The sequence below is a fragment of the Panthera onca genome, chromosome X (genome assembly GCF_046562875.1).
Source record: "Panthera onca isolate mPanOnc1 chromosome X, mPanOnc1 haplotype 2, whole genome shotgun sequence".
Lineage (NCBI taxonomy): Eukaryota > Metazoa > Chordata > Mammalia > Carnivora > Felidae > Panthera > Panthera onca.
Genome location: NC_138357.1, coordinates 74,508,308 through 74,529,054, shown reverse-complemented (window position 1 = coordinate 74,529,054; position 20,747 = coordinate 74,508,308). Strand labels below are relative to the sequence as shown.

At 39.0% G+C, this 20,747-nt stretch overlaps 1 protein-coding gene across 8 annotated transcripts in view; it reads right to left on the bottom strand.

Annotated features, from left to right (window-relative positions):
• The window catches only part of OPHN1 (oligophrenin 1), a 600,363-nt gene that overhangs the window by 124,319 nt on the left and 455,297 nt on the right, over nucleotides 1-20,747 (bottom strand). For all 8 annotated transcript variants that reach the window (XR_014136815.1, XM_081793552.1, XM_081793555.1 and 5 more), the window contains one exon: nucleotides 12,307-12,466. Coding sequence is in view for 7 of the 8 variants with exons in the window: in XM_081793552.1 (XP_081649678.1) it covers nucleotides 12,307-12,466 (160 nt within the window). In the remaining variant the exon portion in view is untranslated. The remainder of the gene's footprint in view (nucleotides 1-12,306; nucleotides 12,467-20,747) is intronic.

Sequence of the window (20,747 nt, the reverse complement as noted above, 5' to 3'; positions counted from 1 at the left end):
TATTTGTTTTTCGGGTGTGGAGTTTGATGAGCTCTTTATAGATTTTGGATACTAGCCCTTTGTCCGATGTGTCATTTGCAAATATCTTTTCCCATTCCGTTGGTTGCCTTTTAGTTTTGTTGGTTGTTTCCTTTGCTGTGCAGAAGCTTTTTATCTTCATAAGGTCCCAGTAATTCACTTTTGCTTTTAATTCCCTTGCCTTTGGGGATGTGCCGAGTAAGAGATTGCTACGGCTGAGGTCAGAGAGGTCTTTTCCTGCTTTCTCCTCTAAGGTTTTGATGGTTTCCTGTCTCACATTCAGGTCCTTTATCCATTTTGAGTTTATTTTTGTGAATGGTGTGAGAAAGTGGTCTAGTTTCAACCTTCTGCATGTTGCTGTCCAGTTCTCCCAGCACCATTTGTTAAAGAGACTGTCTTTTTTCCATTGGATGTTCTTTCCTGCTTTGTCAAAGATGAGTTGGCCATACGTTTGTGGGTCTAGTTCTGGGGTTTCTATTCTATTCCATTGGTCTATGTGTCTGTTTTTATGCCAATACCATGCTGTCTTGATGATGACAGCTTTGTAGTAGAGGCTAAAGTCTGGGATTGTGATGCCTCCTGCTTTGGTCTTCTTCTTCAAAATTACTTTGGCTATTCGGGGCCTTTTGTGGTTCCATATGAATTTTAGGATTGCTTGTTCTAGTTTCGAGAAGAATGCTGGTGCAATTTTGATTGGGATTGCATTGAATGTGTAGATAGCTTTGGGTAGTATTGACATTTTGACAATATTTATTCTTCCAATCCATGAGCAGGGAATGTCTTTCCATTTCTTTATATCTTCTTCAATTACCTGCATAAGCTTTCTATAGTTTTCAGCATACAGATCTTTTACATCTTTGGTTAGATTTATTCCTAGGTATTTTATGCTTCTTGGTGCAATTGTGAATGGGATCAGTTTCTTCATTTGTCTTTCTGTTGCTTCATTGTTAGTGTATAAGAATGCAACTGATTTCTGCACATTGATTTTGTATCCTGCAACTTTGCTGAATTCATGTATCAGTTCTAGCAGACTTTTGGTGGAGTCTATCGGATTTTCCATGTATAATATCATGTCATCTGCAAAAAGCGAAAGCTTGACTTCAACTTTGCCAATTTTGATGCCTTTGATTTCCTTTTGTTGTCTGATTGCTGATGCTAGAACTTCCAGCACTATATTAAACAGCAGCGGTGACAGTGGGCATCCCTGTCGTGTTCCTGATCTCAGGGAAAAAGCTCTCAGTTTTTCCCCGTTGAGGATGATGTTAGCTGTGGGCTTTTCATAAATGGCCTTTATGATCTTTAAGTATGTTCCTTCTATCCCGACTTTCTCAAGGGTTTTTATTAAGAAAGGGTGCTGGATTTTGTCAAAGGCCTTTTCTGCATCGATTGACAGGATCATATGGTTCTTCTCTTTTTTTTTGTTAATGTGATGTATCACGTTGATCGATTTGCGAATGTTGAACCAGCCCTGCATCCCAGGAATGAATCCCACTTGATCATGGTGAATAATTCTTTTTATATGCTGTTGAATTCGATTTGCTAGTATCTTATTAAGAATTTTTGCATCCATATTCATCAGGGATATTGGCCTGTAGTTCTCTTTTTTTACTGGGTCTCTGTCTGGTTTAGGAATCAAAGTAATACTGGCTTCATAGAATGAGTCTGGAAGTTTTCCTTCCCTTTCTATTTCTTGGAATAGCTTGAGAAGGATAGGTATTATCTCTGCTTTAAATGTCTGGTAGAACTCCCCTGGGAAGCCATCTGGTCCTGGACTCTTATTTGTTGGGAGATTTTTGATAACCGATTCAATTTCTTCGCTGGTTATGGGTCTGTTCAAGCTTTCTATTTCCTCCTGATTGAGTTTTGGAAGAGTGTGGGTGTTTAGAAATTTGTCCATTTCTTCCAGGTTGTCCAATTTGCTGGCATATAATTTTTCATAGTATTCCCTGATAATTGTTTGTATCTCTGAGGGATTGGTTGTAATCATTCCATTTTCATTCATGATTTTATCTATTTGGGTCATCTCCCTTTTCTTTTTGAGAAGCCTGGCTAGAGGTTTGTCAATTTTGTTTATTTTTTCAAAAAACCAACTCTTGGTTTCGTTGATCTGCTCTACAGTTTTTTTAGATTCTATATTGTTTATTTCTGCTCTGATCTTTATTATTTCTCTTCTTCTGCTGGGTTTAGGCTGCCTTTGCTGTTCTGCTTCGATTTCCTTTAGGTGTGCTGTTAGATTTTGTATTTGGGATTTTTCTTGTTTCTTGAGATAGGCCTGGATTGCAATGTATTTTCCTCTCAGGACTGCCTTCGCTGCATCCCAGAGCGTTTGGATTGTTGTATTTTCATTTTCGTTTGTTTCCATATATGTTTTAATTTCTTCTCTAATTGCCTGGTTGACCCACTCATTCGTTAGTAGGGTGTTCTTTAACCTCCATGCTTTTGGAGGTTTTCCAGACTTTTTCCTGTGGTTGATTTCAAGCTTCATAGCATTGTGGTCTGAAAGTATGCATGGTATAATTTCAATTCTTGTAAACTTATGAAGGGCTGTTTTGTGACCCAGTATATGATCTATCTTGGAGAATGTTCCATGTGCACTCGAGAAGAAAGTATATTCTGTTGCTTTGGGATGCAGAGTTCTAAATAGATCTGTCAAGTCCATCTGATCCAATGTATCATTCAGGGCCCTTGTTTCTTTATTGACTGTGTGTCTAGATGATCTATCCATTTCTGTAAGTGGGGTGTTAAAGTCCCCTGCAATGACCACATTCTTATCAATGAGGTTGCTTATGTTTATGAGTAATTGTTTTATATATCTGGGGGCTCGGGTATTTGGCGCATAGACATTTATAATAGTTAGCTCTTCCTGGTGGATAGACCCTGTGATTATTATATAATGCCCTTCTTCATCTCTTGTTACAGCCTTTAATTTAAAGTCTAGTTTGTCTGATATAAGTATGGCTACTCCAGCTTTCTTTTGGCTTCCAGGAGCATGATAAATAGTTCTCCATCCCCTCACTCTCAATCTAAAGGTGTCCTCAGATCTAAAATGAGTCTCTTGTAGACAGCAAATAGATGGGTCTTGTTTTTTTATCCATTCTGATACCCTATGTCTTTTAGTTGGCGCATTTAATCCATTTACATTCAGTGTTATTATAGAAAGATATGGGTTTAGAGTCATTGTGATGTCTGTATGTTTTATGCTTGTAGTGATGTCTCTGGTACTTTGTCTCACAGGATCCCCCTTAGGATCTCTTGTAGGGCTGGTTTCGTGGTGACAAATTCCTTCAGTTTTTGTTTGTTTGGGAAGACCTTTATCTCTCCTTCTATTCTAAATGACAGACTTGCTGGATAAAGGATTCTCGGCTGCATATTTTTCCTGTTTAGCACACTGTAGATATCGTGCCAAGCCTTTCTGGCCTGCCAAGTTTCAAAGGAGAGATCAGTCACGAGTCTTATAGGTCTCCCTTTATATGTGAGGGCACGTTTATCCCTTGCTGCTTTCAGAATTTTCTCTTTATCCTTGTATTTTGCCAGTTTCACTATGATATGTCGTGCAGAAGATCGATTCAAGTTACGTCTGAAGGGAGTTCTCTGTGCCTCTTGGATTTCAATGCCTTTTTCCTTCCCCAGTTCAGGGAAGTTCTCAGCTATAATTTCTTCAAGTACCCCTTCAGCACCCTTCCCTCTCTCTTCCTCCTCTGGGATACCAATTATGCGTATATTATTTTTTTTTAGTGTATCACTTAGTTCTCTAATTTTCCCCTCATACTCCTGGATTTTTTTATCTCTCTTTCTTTCAGCTTCCTCTTTCTCCATAACTTTATCTTCTAGTTCACCTATTCTCTCCTCTGCCTCTTCAAGCCGAGCCATCGTGGATTCCATTTTGTTTTGCAATTCGTTTAAAGCGTTTTTCAACTCCTCGTGACTGTTCCTTAGTCCCTCGATCTTTGTGGCAAGAGATTCTCTGCTGTCCTGTATACTGTTTTCAAGCCCAGCGATTAATTTTATGAGTATTATTCTAAATTCACTTTCTGTTATATTATTTAAATCCTTTTTGATCAGTTCATTAGCTGTTGTTATTTCCTGGAGATTCTTCTGAGGGGAATTCTTCCGTTTGGTCATTTTGGAGAGTCCCTGGCGTGGTGAGGACCTGCAGTGCACTTCCCCTGTGCTGTGGTGTATAACTGGAGTTAGTGGGCGGGGCCGCAGTCCGACCCGATGTCTGCCCCCAGCCCACTGCTGGGGCCACAGTCAGACTGGTGTGTGCCTTCTCTTCCCCTCTCCTAGGGGCGGGATTCACTGTGGGGTGGCGTGTCCCGTCTGGGCTACTTGCACACTGCCAGGCTTGTGTTGCTGGGGATCTGGCGTATTAGCTGGGGTGGGTAGGCAAGGTGCACGGGGGCTGGAGGGGCAGGCTTAGCTCGCTTCTCCTTAGGTGATCCACTTCAGGAGGAGCCCTGTGGCAGTGGGAGGGAGTCAGATCCGCTGCCGGAGGTTTGGCTCCGCAGAAGCACAGAGTTGGGTGTTTGCGCGGAGCGAGCAAGTTCCCTGGCAGGAACCGGTTCCCTTTGGGATTTTGGCTGGGGGATGGGCGGGGGAGATGGCGCTGGCGCCTTTGTTCCCCGCCAAGCTGAGCTCTGCCGTCCGGGGGCTCAGCAGCTCTCCCTCCCTTTGTCCTCCAGCCTTCCCGCTTTCCGCGCAGAGCTGTTCACTTCTGACCTCCCAGACGCTAAGTCGCGCTTGCTGTCGGAACACAGTCTGTCCGGCCCCTCCGCTTTTGCCAGCCAGACTCGGGGGCTCCGCTTGGCCGGCGAGCCGCCCCTCCGCCCCGGCTCCCTCCCGCCAGTCCGTGGAGCGCGCACCTCCTACCCTCTTCTGTGGGCCTCTCGTGGGCGCTTGGCTCCGGAGACTCCGTTCTGCTAATCCTCTGGCGGTTTTCTGGGTTCTTTAGGCAGGTGTAGGTGGAATCTAAGTGATCGGCAGGACGCGCTGTGAGCCCCGCGTCCTCCTACGCCGCCATCTTCCGGCACTCTCCTAGATATTTTAACAATATTTGTTTTTTCAATCCATGAGCATGGAATGTTCTCCCTTTTCTTTGTATCTTCTTCAATTTCTTTCAATAATCTTTCTATAGTTTTCAGCATACCAATCTCTACTTCTTTGGTTCCGTTTATTCCCAGATATATTAGGGTTTTAGTGCAATTGTGAATACCCTCTGCTTTTCTTTCTTGTTCTTATACAGCTGTATACATCTCAGTTTTGCTCATCTGAGTGGGGTGAGATTGTAGTTAGATCTTCATAGTGCTCTGAGAGGATGGAGAAACTGGTTGCTCACTTCATTCTTCCTTTCCTGGTGAGGGGAAGGTTTTCTAGCTGGGAAATTCCTTCTTGGCACTGAACAACACTATCTTGTAGAATGGGATGATGTAAGCAAAATGAAGTTAGTTTTCTTTCTCTTCTTATGCAGTTATTCTCAGATTTTTTAGTTCCATTGTGTTGCTAAAACTACCTATGTGAATTCTAGAGGTCTCCAAGAGCTATTTTTGCTCACAGATATCTATACAATCATTGATAACATTGGAGGATGGGGTAGCTGGGTTCTTCAATCTTGCCATTATTCCCTCCAAGCCTTATGTTGCTTTTTTGTTAATGATTTTTAGTTTTATTCCATTGGGGTCAGTAAAACACCATGCATACTTTTATTTTTTAATGTTTTTGGTTTGTTATATGGCCCAGGATATGGTCTATCTTGGTATGTGTTCCATGGCTACTTGAAAATAATGTATATTCTGCTGTTGGTGGCTGGAGCATTGTATAAATCCTGTTGGTTGATAGTGTTCTTGAATTCTTCTAAATATTTTATGATTTTCTATCTAGTTGCTCTTTCAGTTGTTGAGAGGATTATTAAAGTCTTCAAGTATAATTGTGGATTTTTCTATTTTTCCTTTCAGCTCTATAAATTTTTGTTTCATGTAATTTGAAGGTTTATTGTTACTACATAAACATTTAGGATTGCTATGTCTTCTTGAACACTTTTTAGAATTCCAGTTTATCTACAGTGTTTCTGAGTGTACCTCTTTGTATAGATTTTTAGTGGTTGCATTAGGTATACATATATACTCATCACAGGTTACAGGTGTCAATATTTTACCTGTTTGGTTAAATGTACAAACCTTACCTCCTTTGATATTCTTTATACTCCTTCTTTTATAAAACAATTGTCTTAAACACTTCTTTCACATACATTTAGAATCACATCAGATCATACTGTAAATTTTATTTCAATAAAGCTGGAAAAATTGCTTTAACCATCAAACATAATTGAGAACACTCAAGAGGAAAAGGAAAGTCTATTAAATTTACCCATATTTTTGTTTTTCCTATTGTTTATTTTTCCTTCCTGATATTCCAAGATTCCTTCTTTTATTGTATCTTTTTTGTTTAGAGAACTCCCTTTAGCCATTTTTTACGATAGGACTGCTGGCTACATTTTCTCTTAGTCTTCTATTGTTCTAGCCTTAGTCTTCTGTTGTTTGGATTCTGTTATTCTAACAGTTCAGTTTCTTTCTTTTTCTTTCAGAGAAGAGAGAGAGAGAGAGAGAGAGGTTGAGAGAGAGAGAGAGAGAGGGAGAGCGCCAGGGAGGGCCAAAGAGAGGGAGATAATCTTCACACTGGGTGCGGAGCCTGATGTGGAGCTCAATCTCACAACCATGAGATCATGACCTGAGTTAAAATCAAGAACCAGACACTTAACCAACTGAGCCACTCAGACACCCCTTAGTTTTTTTCCCCTGTCCTCCCCCATTCTATTGTTAAGCCCATCCACTGGTTTTTAGAATACAGTTTATTGTATTTTTCAGTTCTATAATTTTCACTTGGTTATTTTTTATATCTTTTATATCATTTTTATACCCTCTATTTAGTTGCTGAATCTGTATTTCTTTGAAGAAACTTTTTATTACTTTGCTGAGATTCTCTTTTTTTTCTTTCAAATGTATTCCTAATGGTTCATTAAAGCATTTTTATAATGGCTACTTTAAAATTCTTGTCAGATAATTAGCATCTGTGTCATCTTGGTGCTGATATTCATTGATGGTCTTTTCTCATTCATGTTGTAATCTTCCTGGTTCTTGGTATTATTTTGACAAATGATTTTCAACTGAAGCCTGCAGACTTGGGGTATTATGTGACTCTTGTTCTTACTTGTATCTTCGGTTATAGCCAGCTTCCTCTGACACTGGCACTATAGGGAAGAAGGAGCACTGCCTCATTACTGCCAGGACTGAGTGAAAGTCCAGGCCTCTATTGACATTCCAATGGAAGGGAAGAACTTCTTGTTACTGATAGGTAGGAGTTCAGACTTCCCACTTAGGCCTCTGCTGATACCTCTCTGGCTGGAGGGAGATGGATATCTCATTTTTCTTCCCAAAATGGTATCCTCTACACTGACACTACAGTGTGCTAGCCATATTACCACTGAATGGTGGTTAAAAATCTGTATTTCTACCAGGTCTCCTCTGATGCTACTCCAGTGCCAAATAGGTATGGTTGTCCAGGTGCTTCATGTGGTCTCCACTGACATGATTAGGAGTGTGGGAAAGTGTCTCATTACCACCAGGTGAGGATGAAATTCTGGCTCCTCACTTGGTATTCTTGAGACTACCACATGGAGTCAGGGGAGGGAGGCTCAGGTGCCTTGTTACAGACTTGCAAAGGTAGAAGTCTACCTTCCCTGTGCAGTCTTTGCTGGAAGGGGTGGGAGTGGGGCCACAATTTTTCTGTACTATTTTGCTGGAGTAGAGATGTTATTATCTGAACATTTTCTGTGTTGTGGGGCTGTCCCTTTCCTGGTCCTTTGGCTAGAGAGTGTAGGCTTTTGTTGATACCTTTTTTTGACTGCACCTGTTGGTGTTCTTAGGCTGTCAGCTTCTACACTACCCAATCTGGAAGACATGAGGCAAAAACAAAATCCAGATGACTCAAGGCCATGTCATTCCTCAGGTCCTAAGGTTCCTAGCCAATCTGGTCTGCCTTCCTCCCTCCATATTTAGAGTATTCTTGTGACTGATTATGTGTGTGTGTGTGTGTGTGTGTGTGTGTGTGTGTGTGTGTGTGTGTTTTCTTTATGGTATTTTTTGGCATGTACATCTATTGCTTATATTTTTAAAAAATTAACAACTTTTAAAGCAGTAGATTATTTTCAGTGATTGTCCTACATAACATGTCTTGATAAATTGAGACTACTCTTCACTCTTTCCTTCCTAAGACTCTCTCTTTTCCAGGGGTCTGTGGCTCCCCTATCTCCTAGTTCTTTCATTGACGATTCCTTCTAAATGTGTTTTATAATCTCTTCTATTGGCCCTTCAAACATTGGTACTCCTTACATTTCAATTCTTTGTCTAATATTTATTGTCTCACTACACGTATTCCATAGGCAAGAATATTTACTCACATTGTCTTAAACACCATCTCTGTTGTTGACGTCAACTCTATTTCTCTAATCCTTCTTCTCTGACCTCAGATGTTTCACAGACATATCTATCTTAACTTGTTGTAAACTGAGTTTCTCCTCTCCCTCACCCGTATGTATCTCAGTAAATGGCAATTTCATCCTTCCAATTGCTCAAATTAAAAAAAAAAATCTTGAAGTCACCCATGACTCCTCTCTTTCTCCAACATTTCACATGTGATTTGTCAGCAAATCCTGTTGGCTCTGACTTCAAAATATATTTAGAATGTGACCACTTCTTACCATCTCCACTATTACTACCCTCATGCAAGATACAACCTTTTTTGATTGCATTACTGAAACAGCTTCCTAATCAGTCTCCTTCCTTCTACCCTTATATCCACACAGTATCCAGAATAGTCCTGTTAAACATAAGTCAAATTGTGTTATTTCTCTGGTCAAAAACCTCCTTATATCTTACTCAGATACAGCAAAGTCACAAAGTACTTCCAATGGATTCTAAGGACATATTGGAATCTGCTCAGCTTCCCTTCTCTATTTTCTTTCTGACTCCATCTTGTTTTTTTTTTTTTTTCTTAATCTTTTCTAGCTAATCAGGCCTCCTTTTTGTACTTTGAACATGATAGGCACACTTCTGCTTCAGGGATAATATACTTACCATTTCCTCAGCGTAAAATGCTTTTCCCTCAGATATCTGAATGAAATCACTCCTTTATTTCCTATGGATCTCTGCTCAAAAGTTGTCTTCTCAGTGAGGTCTTCCTATATTTAAAATTGGAAAACCACTTTCCAATCCTTCCTATTCCCCTTATCTGTTTTATTTTTCTTCTTAATGCCCATTACCATCTAACATACTATGTATTTTACTCATTTTAAATACTGTTTTTCTACTTTTAGAATGTAAATTCCATGAGGGTTGTATCTCCAGGCCCAAAAATAGTAACTGGCAGGGGCACTTGGGTGGCTCAGTCTGTTAAGCATCTGACTCTTGATTTCGGCTCAGGTTCATGAATTCAAGCCCCACGTTGGGCTCTGCACTGACAGCATAGGGCCTGCTTGGGATTCTCCCTCTCCTTCTCTCTCTGCCCCTCCCCCATTTGCACTCGTTCTCTCTAAATAAATAAATAAATAAATAAATAAAATAAACTTTAAAAATAAAACAATAAAATAGTACCTGGCAAATAGTAGTTACTCAATACATATTGGTTGAATGAATATCAATTAGTCAATTAATTAATAAATGAAATTTGGGCTTTAGATCAAGAGTCAGGAAATTACAGCCCATAGGCCTGCTCCCTGTTTTGTAAATAGAGTTTTATTGGAATACTCATTTGTTTACATGTTTTTCCAATACAAAGGTAGAGTTGAACAGTTGTGAAAGATTTCTATGATCTGTGAAGCCTGAAACATTTACCATATTGTTCTTTAAGAAAAGTTTGTTACTCTTTATATAGTCAACTACTTCCTAGATACTGCCTTCTGGATATCCTTTAGGAATCTCAAGTCCAACCTGCCCCTAATTAAGTTTTTTTCCCCCCATCTTTCCCAAAACTTTAACATTCTGTATTTTTGTATGTGTGAAGGACAGTCCCATCCATCCAGTCAGCCACATCAGAAATCCAGAATTCAGACATCTTCCTCTCCCACAATTTCCATTTCCAATAACTAAGTCTTATACTTTTCCCTCTCTCTTCTTTTTCCCACCACCCTGACTCAGACTACAGCTGTTTATTGCTCTCACTATAACACTACCCTCCCTCTCTGTGGTCTCTCTTTCACACCACAGTCAAGATAATGCCTTCCAAATGTAATTCTATCCATCATACTATTCTACTTTTATGAAATGCTTTCCCAAGCTTGCAGGAACAATTCCAAACATTCCAAACTCCTCAACTAGGCAGAGTTTAGTCCTTTTAGGACCTGGCCCCTGTCTGCCTCCAATCACATCTCTGGCCACTGCTATTTTCATTTCATGTTCCAACAATACCAAATTACTTGAAGTTTTAGGCCCTTGGGCCTTTGTTCATTCTGGGTCAACTCCTCGAAAATTCCTCTTCCTATTTTCCTTTATTTCCACCTTCAGTATTAACGTAAGCTGTACTTCTCTGAAAGTACCCATCCTTGACAATCCCAAAGTGCCCTCTATGCCTAACAATATCACTGTTCAAAAATTATTGGTGAGGCAGCACTGATTAAGGATTAAGTGATTAAGGATTTCTATGCTACTTGGATTTAAACCCCAGCTCTGTTATTAGCTAAATGACCTTGGACATGTGTCTGTCACATAGTACAGGTTTATTATCATCTTCACATTTTAGCTGAAAAAATGACTATCATAGAAGTTGTTTGATGTAACACAGATAATATAACAGAAAATGCCAGCTGTTATCCAATATACATTCTCTCATTTTTCTTTTAGCATAAGAACTAAAGTCTTATCTTCGCATATGAGTGTCCCAAATAAAAACTACACTTCTCTAATTCTCTTATAGCCAGATGTGACCAGGGAATTAAATTCTGAAACGGTAAATAAAAGTGGTATATGGGGCTTCCAGGTCATGGGCTTAATGGAAAGGTTTGAATCCTTCACTTGACTTTCTTTCAACCTTTTCAAATGATATAACACAGAAGGTATTTGGCCATGCAGATGAAGCAGCACCTTGGAGATGGCAGAACAACAAGAAAGAAGGAACCTGAGTTCCTGCTCATGTCAAGTCACCTTACCAGCCCTGAAACACTTCACTGGACTATTCCACAATCAAATAATAAGTGTCTCTTTTGTTGGAGCCACTGTGTTTGTATGTGGAGTCTTAGAGGCCTAACCTGTATCCCCCCAAATACAGCTAGTAAGTGGCAGAGCTTGGATTTGAACTGTGGATGCTATCCGAGTTATATCATTAGCCCCCTCCCCTGCAAAAAGTTTTTATTGAATTATGTTTTTCTAGGATGGTACTGGCTGCTAGAAAGCTTAGAGGTTGATGAAGGGCCATCTGTAACAAGTGTACAGGACTTGTCAATAAATATTTCTTGTCTAGCCTCATTCCTGGGTACATTTTCTGTCTCTATCCTTATTTCTCCTTTTCCATTTGACCTAATTATTATGTACAGTACTTCATATTTTATATGCCATATAAAATATACCACCCTAATTTTTTTTTAATGAAATGAGGTTTAAATAAGTATTAGTATTGTTTTATTTATGGTTTCATTGTACATGCACCACTTTTTTTTTTTTTTTAATTTTTTTTAACGTTTTATTTTATTTTATTTTATTTATTTATTTTTTTAACGTTTTATTTATTTTTGAGACAGAGAGAGACACAGCATGAACGGGGGAGGAGCAGAGAGAGAGGGAAACAGAATCTGAAACAGGCTCCAGGCTCTGAGCTGTCAGCACAGAGCCCGACGCGGGGCTCGAACTCACAGACCGTGAGATCATGACCTGAGCTGAAGTCGGAAGCTTAACCGACCAAGCCACCCAGGCGCCCCACATGCACCACTTTTATATCTATCATTTTCATTTGTTTATATGGCTATCACCATATTACACTGTTAGCTCCATAAAGGCATGAATAGTTTTTGTTTTTTCTTCTTCTATATCGTGTAGCCTGGTGCCTAATAATAATTATAGAATTGAGCAATATTTTCTAAATGAATGAATTTCACAGTGTGAGAAATGTTATTAAATGCCATTGTGTCAAAACGGAATTTCCTTCCATTATCAATTTGAGCCAGGGAGGGAGACACAACTCTAAAAGGTGCCAAGGGGAAAGTGTCACATGCTTGGAGAAGTGATGGTGAGAACAGGGAATGCATACCTTGACAAAGTGCTCGATTAGGATTTCCACCACAATGTTCTGGAATTTGATGTTCATCATGGCAGCAACAGTGTCCTCCTGAGCTCTCATCAGTGTGGGCCCAAAGATCACCCCCATGTTAGAGGGGGTCATAAGATTCTCTTTGCTGTGCTCACATACACTGCCAAAAGAGGAAGAAAATGATTAACAAGACTTTCTCCAAGACCCCTTGTAACCAACCAAGACTGTGTTAGCTGATATAGGGGGTAAGAGAAACTAAATAGTAAGGAAAAAAAGGAGAGTCCAAAATATATATGAGAATAAAATACTACAAAAGAAGCAAATAGCAAAGAATAAAAGTTAGTATATAATTAGGGGCCAAAGTGAGACACATCTAACTTAGTAGCACTGTAGGAGTTAAGAGAAGGAGGGTGGGCAGCTATAGTTAGAAAGTATTTGGGAAGACAGGAGAAAAGCAAGACAGCATTCCAGGCAAGAAGTACAGCATGTATAAAGCACATATAAAAAACAATAAAGCACACAGATAAATGTATACCAGCTTCGCCAGTCAGGAATCTAGCATTTTCCCTACCCCTAGTTTGAAAGCAAAAAACTCTAAGGGCTGGAAGGGATACTTTTTTTTTTTTTTTTTCAATATATGAAGTTTATTGTCAAATTGGTTTCCATAAAACACCCAGTGCTCATCCCAAAAGGTGCCCTCCTCAATACCCATCACCCACCCTCCCCTCCCTCCCACCCCCCATCAACCCTCAGTTTGTTCTCAGTTTTTAAGAGTCTCTTATGCTTTGGCTCTCTTCCACTCTGACCTCTTTTTTTTTCTTCCCCTCCCCCAAGGGTTTCTGTTAAGTTTCTCAGGATCCACATAATAGTGAAAACATATGGTATCTGTATTTCTCTGTATGGCTTATTTCACTTAGCATAACACTCTCCAGTTCCATCCATGTTGCTACAAAGGGCCATATTTCATTCTTTCTCATTGCCACGTAGTACTCCATTGTGTATATAAATCACAATTTTTTAATCCATTCATCAGTTGATGGACATTTAGGCTCTTTCCATAATTTGGCTATTGTTGAGAGTGCTGCTATAAACATTGGGGTACAAGTGCCCCTATGCATCAGTACTCCTGTATCCCTTGGGTAAATTCCTAGCAGTGCTATTGCTGGGTCATAAGGTAGGTCTATTTTTAATGTTTTGAGGAACCTCCACACTGTTTTCCAGAGTGGCTGCAACAGTTTTATTCCCACCAACAGTGCAAGAGGGTTCCCGTTTCTCCACATCCTCTCCAGCATCTATAGTCTCCTGATTTGTTCATTTTGGCCACTCTGACTGGCGTGAGGTGATATCTGAGTGTGGTTTTGATTTGTATTTCCCTGATAAGGAGCGACGTTGAGCATCGTTTCATGTGCCTGTTGGCCATCCGGATGTCTTCTTTAGAGAAGTGTCTATTCATGTTTTCTGCCCATTTCTTCACTGGGTTATTTGTTTTTTGGGTGTGGAGTTTGGTGAGCTCTTTATAGATTTTGGATACTAGCCCTTTGTCTGATATGTCATTTGCAAATATCTTTTCCCATTCCGTTGGTTGCCTTTTAGTTTTGTTGGTTGTTTCCTTTGCTGTGCAGAAGCTTTTTATTGGAAGGGATACTGTAAACTAGCCCTTTATCACTGTCCTCATTTTACAGATGAAATCACACACACACACACACACACACACACACACACACCAAAACAAACAAAAACAAAAACAAAAACAAAACAAAACAAAGAGCTCCAAAGAAGGAAAGGGATTTCCCTGAAGTCACCATCAGTCTCATCAGAGTAGAGCCTGTAATCACTAATGTTCTAATCCCTAGTCCCTCTCCTTGCTTAAATTCTCTTTAGGGGTTTCCTACCATTTATAGGATAGGACCAACTCTTCAAAGTTGCAACTTGATGCCTGTTTCTAATCCCAATGCACAGCTTGGACTCTGAAGCTGATCTGGGTTTGAATCCTAACACTACCACATAGCTGTGCAACAGTGTTAGTAACCTAACCTCTCTGGGATTCAATTTTTCCACATGCAAAAATAGTATCCACCTTAGAGGGAAGTTGCATAGAGCTAAATTGCTTTAGCATGGTATCCTGGAAATACTGCATCAGAAAGATCTGATGTTATTGTTACCTCTACAGGAGGCTCCATTCAGGCTCTGCTGGCCTTTGACACTCTTGATATATTACACTGCTTAGATTAACATGGCTGTACCATGTTGTTACATGCCACTCCTTCTGCGTAGAATGTCTCCTTCTTCCTGGATCTAAAGAATGTCTATCCTTTGAGATACACTTCAGATGATATATCCTTCAGAGCTATCACAGCCCATTTTCTTCTTGATTGATACCATTGGCAAGCAAGTATGTTACGATTTTCTGTTTTTTTTTTTTTATCTGCCTCCTTTACTAGGTGGTAAACAACTTCCAAGTGTGTGTGACTCATACACATCAGGTGCCAATTAATTATTTTTCATGGAAATAAATGCCTCTAGTGCTTTTTCAAATACTACTGGAGGAACCAAATGAAAGATGAACAGCTGTTTGGTCAGTTTGGCTGTGGGGTGGGGAGGTAAGGCTATGAGACAACCCACCACAAACACTAATTTTCAAAACTCCCTGCTCAGGTAAAGACCCCTGAGAGGTTGACCCCATCAACAGGTTCTTGTTACTAACTGGATAATTGGGAGGGACAGAATCCCTAGACAAATCCTAATGTTAAGCCAATGACAAAGGCTGGTGAAATTCACATGATGATGAACAGCAACAATGCATAGGCATTTGTTATTGCTGGGCTGGTTATGGGTCCCTTTTAACAGTTTAAATATTTCTACAATTAACCCTTACTTTTTTAAATTTTTTTTACATTTGTTTATTTTTGAGAGACAGAGAGAGACAGAGTGTAAGCAGGGGAGGGGCAGAGAGAGAGGGAGACACAGAATCAGAAGCAGGCTCCAGGCTCCGAGCTGTCAGCACAGAGCCCAACGCGGGGCTCAAAACCACAAACTGTGAGATCATGACCTGAGCCAAAGTCGGATGCTTAACTGACTGAGCCACCCAGGTGCCCCAATTAACCCTTATTTAATGACAGAATTTTTTGAAATGTTAAAATGGAAAAACAACTCTATACAGCCACCAAGAGATCCAGAATGGCTAAACCACTAGTAGCAAGGCAAGGGCACTCCTGAGAAGATAGCCTCCAACATGTGTGAATGCTTATCTCCTTATGTGAGCTTTGAAAGGAACTGACTTTGATTGAAGGTGCCAAAGCTTGCTTAATCCTCCCAACTCCAAAAAAGGCAGAGTGTTTTATCTCTGAAGCCTAGGTTCATAGAGGGTAAAGCACTTAATCAAGATCACAGAGTTTGTGAATACATGAAAATACAGGGATTGAAACCTATATTTGTTTGGCCACAAGTCTTACAGTCATTCTATTGCCTCCCACTGCCTGCTTGTTTAATTCCTCTCAAGAAATCAGAACCCGTGTGGGGACCCTTTAAGCTAAAACCACCTTCTATTTCTCTAAGGGAGGTTGCTGGTGATGTGGGAAACAAAGGGAAATGAAAAATTAAATTTCCTTACTGCCTATTGACAAGTCCTTGAAACAGGCAGAGTGATATTCCTCTAGGAACTGAGCGGCTTCAATGATGATATGTTGCTCAGGGAAAAAGGCAATCTTAGCTTAACATTATCCTGACCCCCAAGGACACTGTAAATCTACTTTAACATATAAAAATTCCTTTGGAATCTTCCTTTATCTCTACCCCCCAAGATATATGTTGGTAACCATCCTCCAAGCATATGGCCCACTGATATACATCTTAAGGGTCTCCTGACTGAATTTTTACTAAACAATAATGAATGACCTTTTCCTAACAGCAGCTAGCCCCTCAAGGTCCTGGAAACCTTGTTTCCAAAATACCTTAGAGACTTATGCTATTCCTGACCCCCCTCCCAACCTGAAGATACATAATCACTCACTCTTCACAACCCCAGTGCAGCTATTTCTGTCCACAGGTCCTGTCCCTGTGCTTTAAGAAAATCACCTTTTTCCACCAAAGACATCTTAAGAATTCTTTTTTTGCACCAAAGATGTCTCAAGAATTCTTTTTGGTCATCAGATCCAGACTCCCACCACTCCAAAACCCCATCACTGGTATCCCATTTAGGACATTCTTTTACTTCTTGGCCTTCTTATGATAGGAAAAGATAGGATAAGATAGGCAGAGAGGGAAAGATTAGGACCTGAGGTCCCTGGGTGGGGAAAAACAAATTTTGGAACAATTCTAGGAATGTCTAACTGCAGCAAAACCCCTCGGATATAAGGTCCCTCTTAAGAATGTAACAGATACCACCTACTCCCTCTCATGTTCCCCCCAGGAATTTGACAATCAACATACCTAACTAAAAAAAGTAAACCATAAAACTTATGTTATATGAGGGACAGTCTGACCAATCTGATTCCTCACACAATAGAACTGAACCAATCAGGAATGGACAACCCAGAACCTAGAGTTGTCAAGCCAATAACGATGAGACCTGAGAAGAAAGGGGGAAGGGAAGGGAGGTGACCAGAACCCTATAAAACAAGGACATCCCCTCTCTGTAAAGACAGTTTTAATAATATTCTTCTTTCCTGATGTTATACCCTAATAAACTTTGGCCTGCTGCTCATTTTGTGTTCACCTCTTCATTCTTCGAAGTGGCGAGACAATGAACCCTGGGTATTGATGTAAAAAATCCCACAACACTATAAGATTTGGAAGATAACCTATTTCTGGGTAGATTTCTTTGCATCTGACATATTTCCTTTGAATATGCATTTTGAGAACCATTAGGGGGCATAAGTCACACCCCAAACCATAAGATGAATAAAACCAAAAGGGCACTGTGAGTAGTCAATTAGGTAGGCGTTTGTGATATGATTTGACAGCAAATAAACCTTAAATTCTCTAGTCCACATGGACTAAAAACAATGGGTACAAATTCTTGAACATCAATATTTTTTTAAAAAGTGGATATCAGAGGGAAGTTGTAAAAAGCTTCCAGTTGAGGGAAAAATAATTTTTATTTGAGAGTCTATAAAATAGAACAACCTTATGATCCAGAAATCCCATTTCTGGAAATATATCCTGATGAGAGAAAAACTCTCTAAAGGCCTATATACAAGGGAAGCCATTTTAGATTTCTTATTTAGCATGAATGTACATAAACTTTGTTAAAATCAGAAGCCTGATATATGGCTTACCACACATACATTGTACACTTGCTTTGTGAATGAGTAGCATAAAGGAAAACCATCTTGTCCTTGAGATATTGGTCAATGTTCCTACTCCCTATGATGAGGAGAACAAAGGCAAGAAAAACATAGATAAAATTAAATTTTCTTACAACTTGCAGCCGATTGATAAACGCCTGAGACATGCAGAGTGTGAAATTCCTCAAGAAACTCAGGCCTGACTTAATCTTGATGTTCTGCCAGAGACTAAAAGCAACCTTAGCTTGACAATAGTCAGACCTCCAGGATCCTGTAAGTCTTCTTTAACATATGGAAATCCTTTTAGAGACTTCCTTTATTCCTACCCCCCAACTTGAAAGTATATAGTCAATCAATCCTCACAGTCACAGTGCATCTCTTCCTGTCTGGGGGTCTTGTCCCATGCTTTAATGAAAACACCTTATTGCACTGAAAATGTCTCAAGAATTCTTTCTTGACCATTTGCTCAGTGGCCCTACATCACCTGTATTCATGATAAAACTCGTGATTCCTGCCTATCTTCAAAATATATAATATTTTGAGCTTTTATAAGATGTAAAAAACTATATAGCCTTGTAAAAACTGTTAATTTTCTGGAGCACTTTCTTCCTTGTGAAGACTATGTTTCCTGAGCAACTGTCCTTATCTTGGGCTCAAATAAAACTCTATTTCTACTTCTGGAGATTCCTTTTTTAAAGTTTATTTATTTGTTTTGAGAGGGGGGGTTACACACATAGTGGGGAGAGACAGAGAGAGAGAGAGAGGGAGAGAATCCCAAGCAGTTTCCATGCTTGCGCTGAGCCCAATGCAGGTCTCAATCTCATGACCCTGAGATCATGACCTGAGCCGAAACCAAGAGTCAGACGCTTACACTGACTGAGCCATCCAGGCGCCCCTACATTTAGAGATTCTAAAATGTTTGTTCACTTTGCATAGACAATCCAAATGAAATTAAATCACTATCTCAAAAAGATATCTGCACTCCCATTGCAGCATTATTCACAATAGCCAATATTTGGAAGCAACCTAAGTGTCCAACAATAGACAAATAGGTAAATATACACATACAATGGAATGTTTATCAGCCTTAAAAAGGAAGCAAATTCTGCCATTTGCTACAACATGGATGCACCTAGAAAACATGTTAAGTGAAATAATCCAGCCACAGAAAGACAAAATTATCTTGCTTATATGTGGAATCCAAAAATAGTCAAACATAGAAACAGAGAGTAGAATGGTGGTTTCCAGGAGCTGCGGGAGGGGGAAATGGGGACATGGTGGTCAAGAGGTGCAATGTTTCAGTTATAGAAGATGATTAAGTTCTGGAGATCTAATGTATAGCAATGCGAATAGAATTAACAATACTGTACTGTACAGTTGAAATTTGCTAAGAGGGTAAATCTTATGGGTTATCACTACAACAAGAAGAAAATGAAATTATGTGAGTTGACAGATGTTGTTGTGGCAACCATTTCATAACATATATATATATATATACACATATACCAACCATCAAGTTGTATATGTATCTTAAATATATATAATTTTATTTATAATTTCATATATAAATTTTATTTGTCAATTATATGTCAGTAAATATGGAAAACATAAAAACTGAAGAAGTTCATTAAAGCTGGTTCCATCACTTATGTGCTGTGTGAATTTTGGCATATCTTTTTCTATCCTTAGATATCTATTCTCTCGTCTGTAAAATGAGCAAGTTATTATGTGAACTAAAGAGGCTCCAAGATCTGCCATCTAATGAATCTAAGAAAGCTGTCTCTTGAAAGTAATGGGAAAAAAAGAAAGCCACACATTATGTATCTACTGTTGGAAGAACACAGGACAATGTATAAAGTGTGCTTGTCTTCCCCACTCTAAACACCACCACCACCACCATCACCAAAAACCCAAAACAAAAAAAGCACACACAAAAGAAAACCCCAAAACCAAATATTTCAAAAAAATAAAAAAAAAAAGAACTGGAATCAGATCAAGCCTCTTGATTCAACCATAGCAAACTTTGAAAAACAAATGATCTGTTTCCATTAATCAAGAAATTACAAGAAAAAAAAGATGAAGAAACTTTTATATTGGGAACATGGTAAAAACATAGAAGCCCTATCCTATATTGTATTAAGATTTGGCCTCTGTGTTCATTAGCCTTCTAAGTGCTTATGATACACACAAAAGCTTCAGAACTACTGCTATAGATTGGGGCTCATCAAACTACAGCTGTTGAGCCAAATGTAACCTACCACCTGTTTTGGTAAATAAAGTTTTATTGGAGCATAGCTCTGCCCATTTGTTCACATATTATCAATGGATACTTTCGTACTGCAAAGGTAGAACTGAGTAGTTGTGACAGCATCTATATAATTCACAAAGCCTAAAATATGTACAGTATAATCCTTTGTGGAAAACATTTTCTGACCTCTGTTAAAGATTAAAATAGGTTTAAAAACATTTCAATAGATACTATGTATGTATAGTATTTGCATCCTGATTCAAGGAAAAACCACATGACATATTTGAGACTACTGGAAATTTGAACACAGAATAAATAATAATATTAAGTAATTATTACTAACTTATGTTTAGGCATGATAATTATATTGTATTTATATGTAAAAATAGTTTTAATTATTTCAATATACATACTAAAATAGTTATGGATGAAATAATATGATGTCTTGGATTTACTTCAAAATAATATGGGGGAAGGTGGGTAGAAATATAGATGAAACAAGATTGGCCACATCAGTTGGCCACAAAAGTTGATAACTTTTGAAGCTGGGTGATATACACATGAGAGTTCCTTACACTATTTATTCTATTTCTGTATACACTTGAAATTTTGCACAATAAAAAGGAATTTTTAAGGGACAAGATACTAATAGAGGGAGAGAGTGAGTCAGTGTCTGTCACAAAGTGAGCAGTTTCCATGGGTGCCCTTAAGGTTGGATAGGTTTGTTTCCTCTACTGATGTTATATTATCTGTAAATTTTTTGCTTTACTTTACTTTTTATTTTCATTTCATTTCTTTTCATTTTTCAACTGTAATTTACTTTAAAAATACTTCAACACAGTCAGTGCAATGTCCTGAATTTCATCAATGTCATCAATTGCAACCACATCATCATTTTATGGATCACT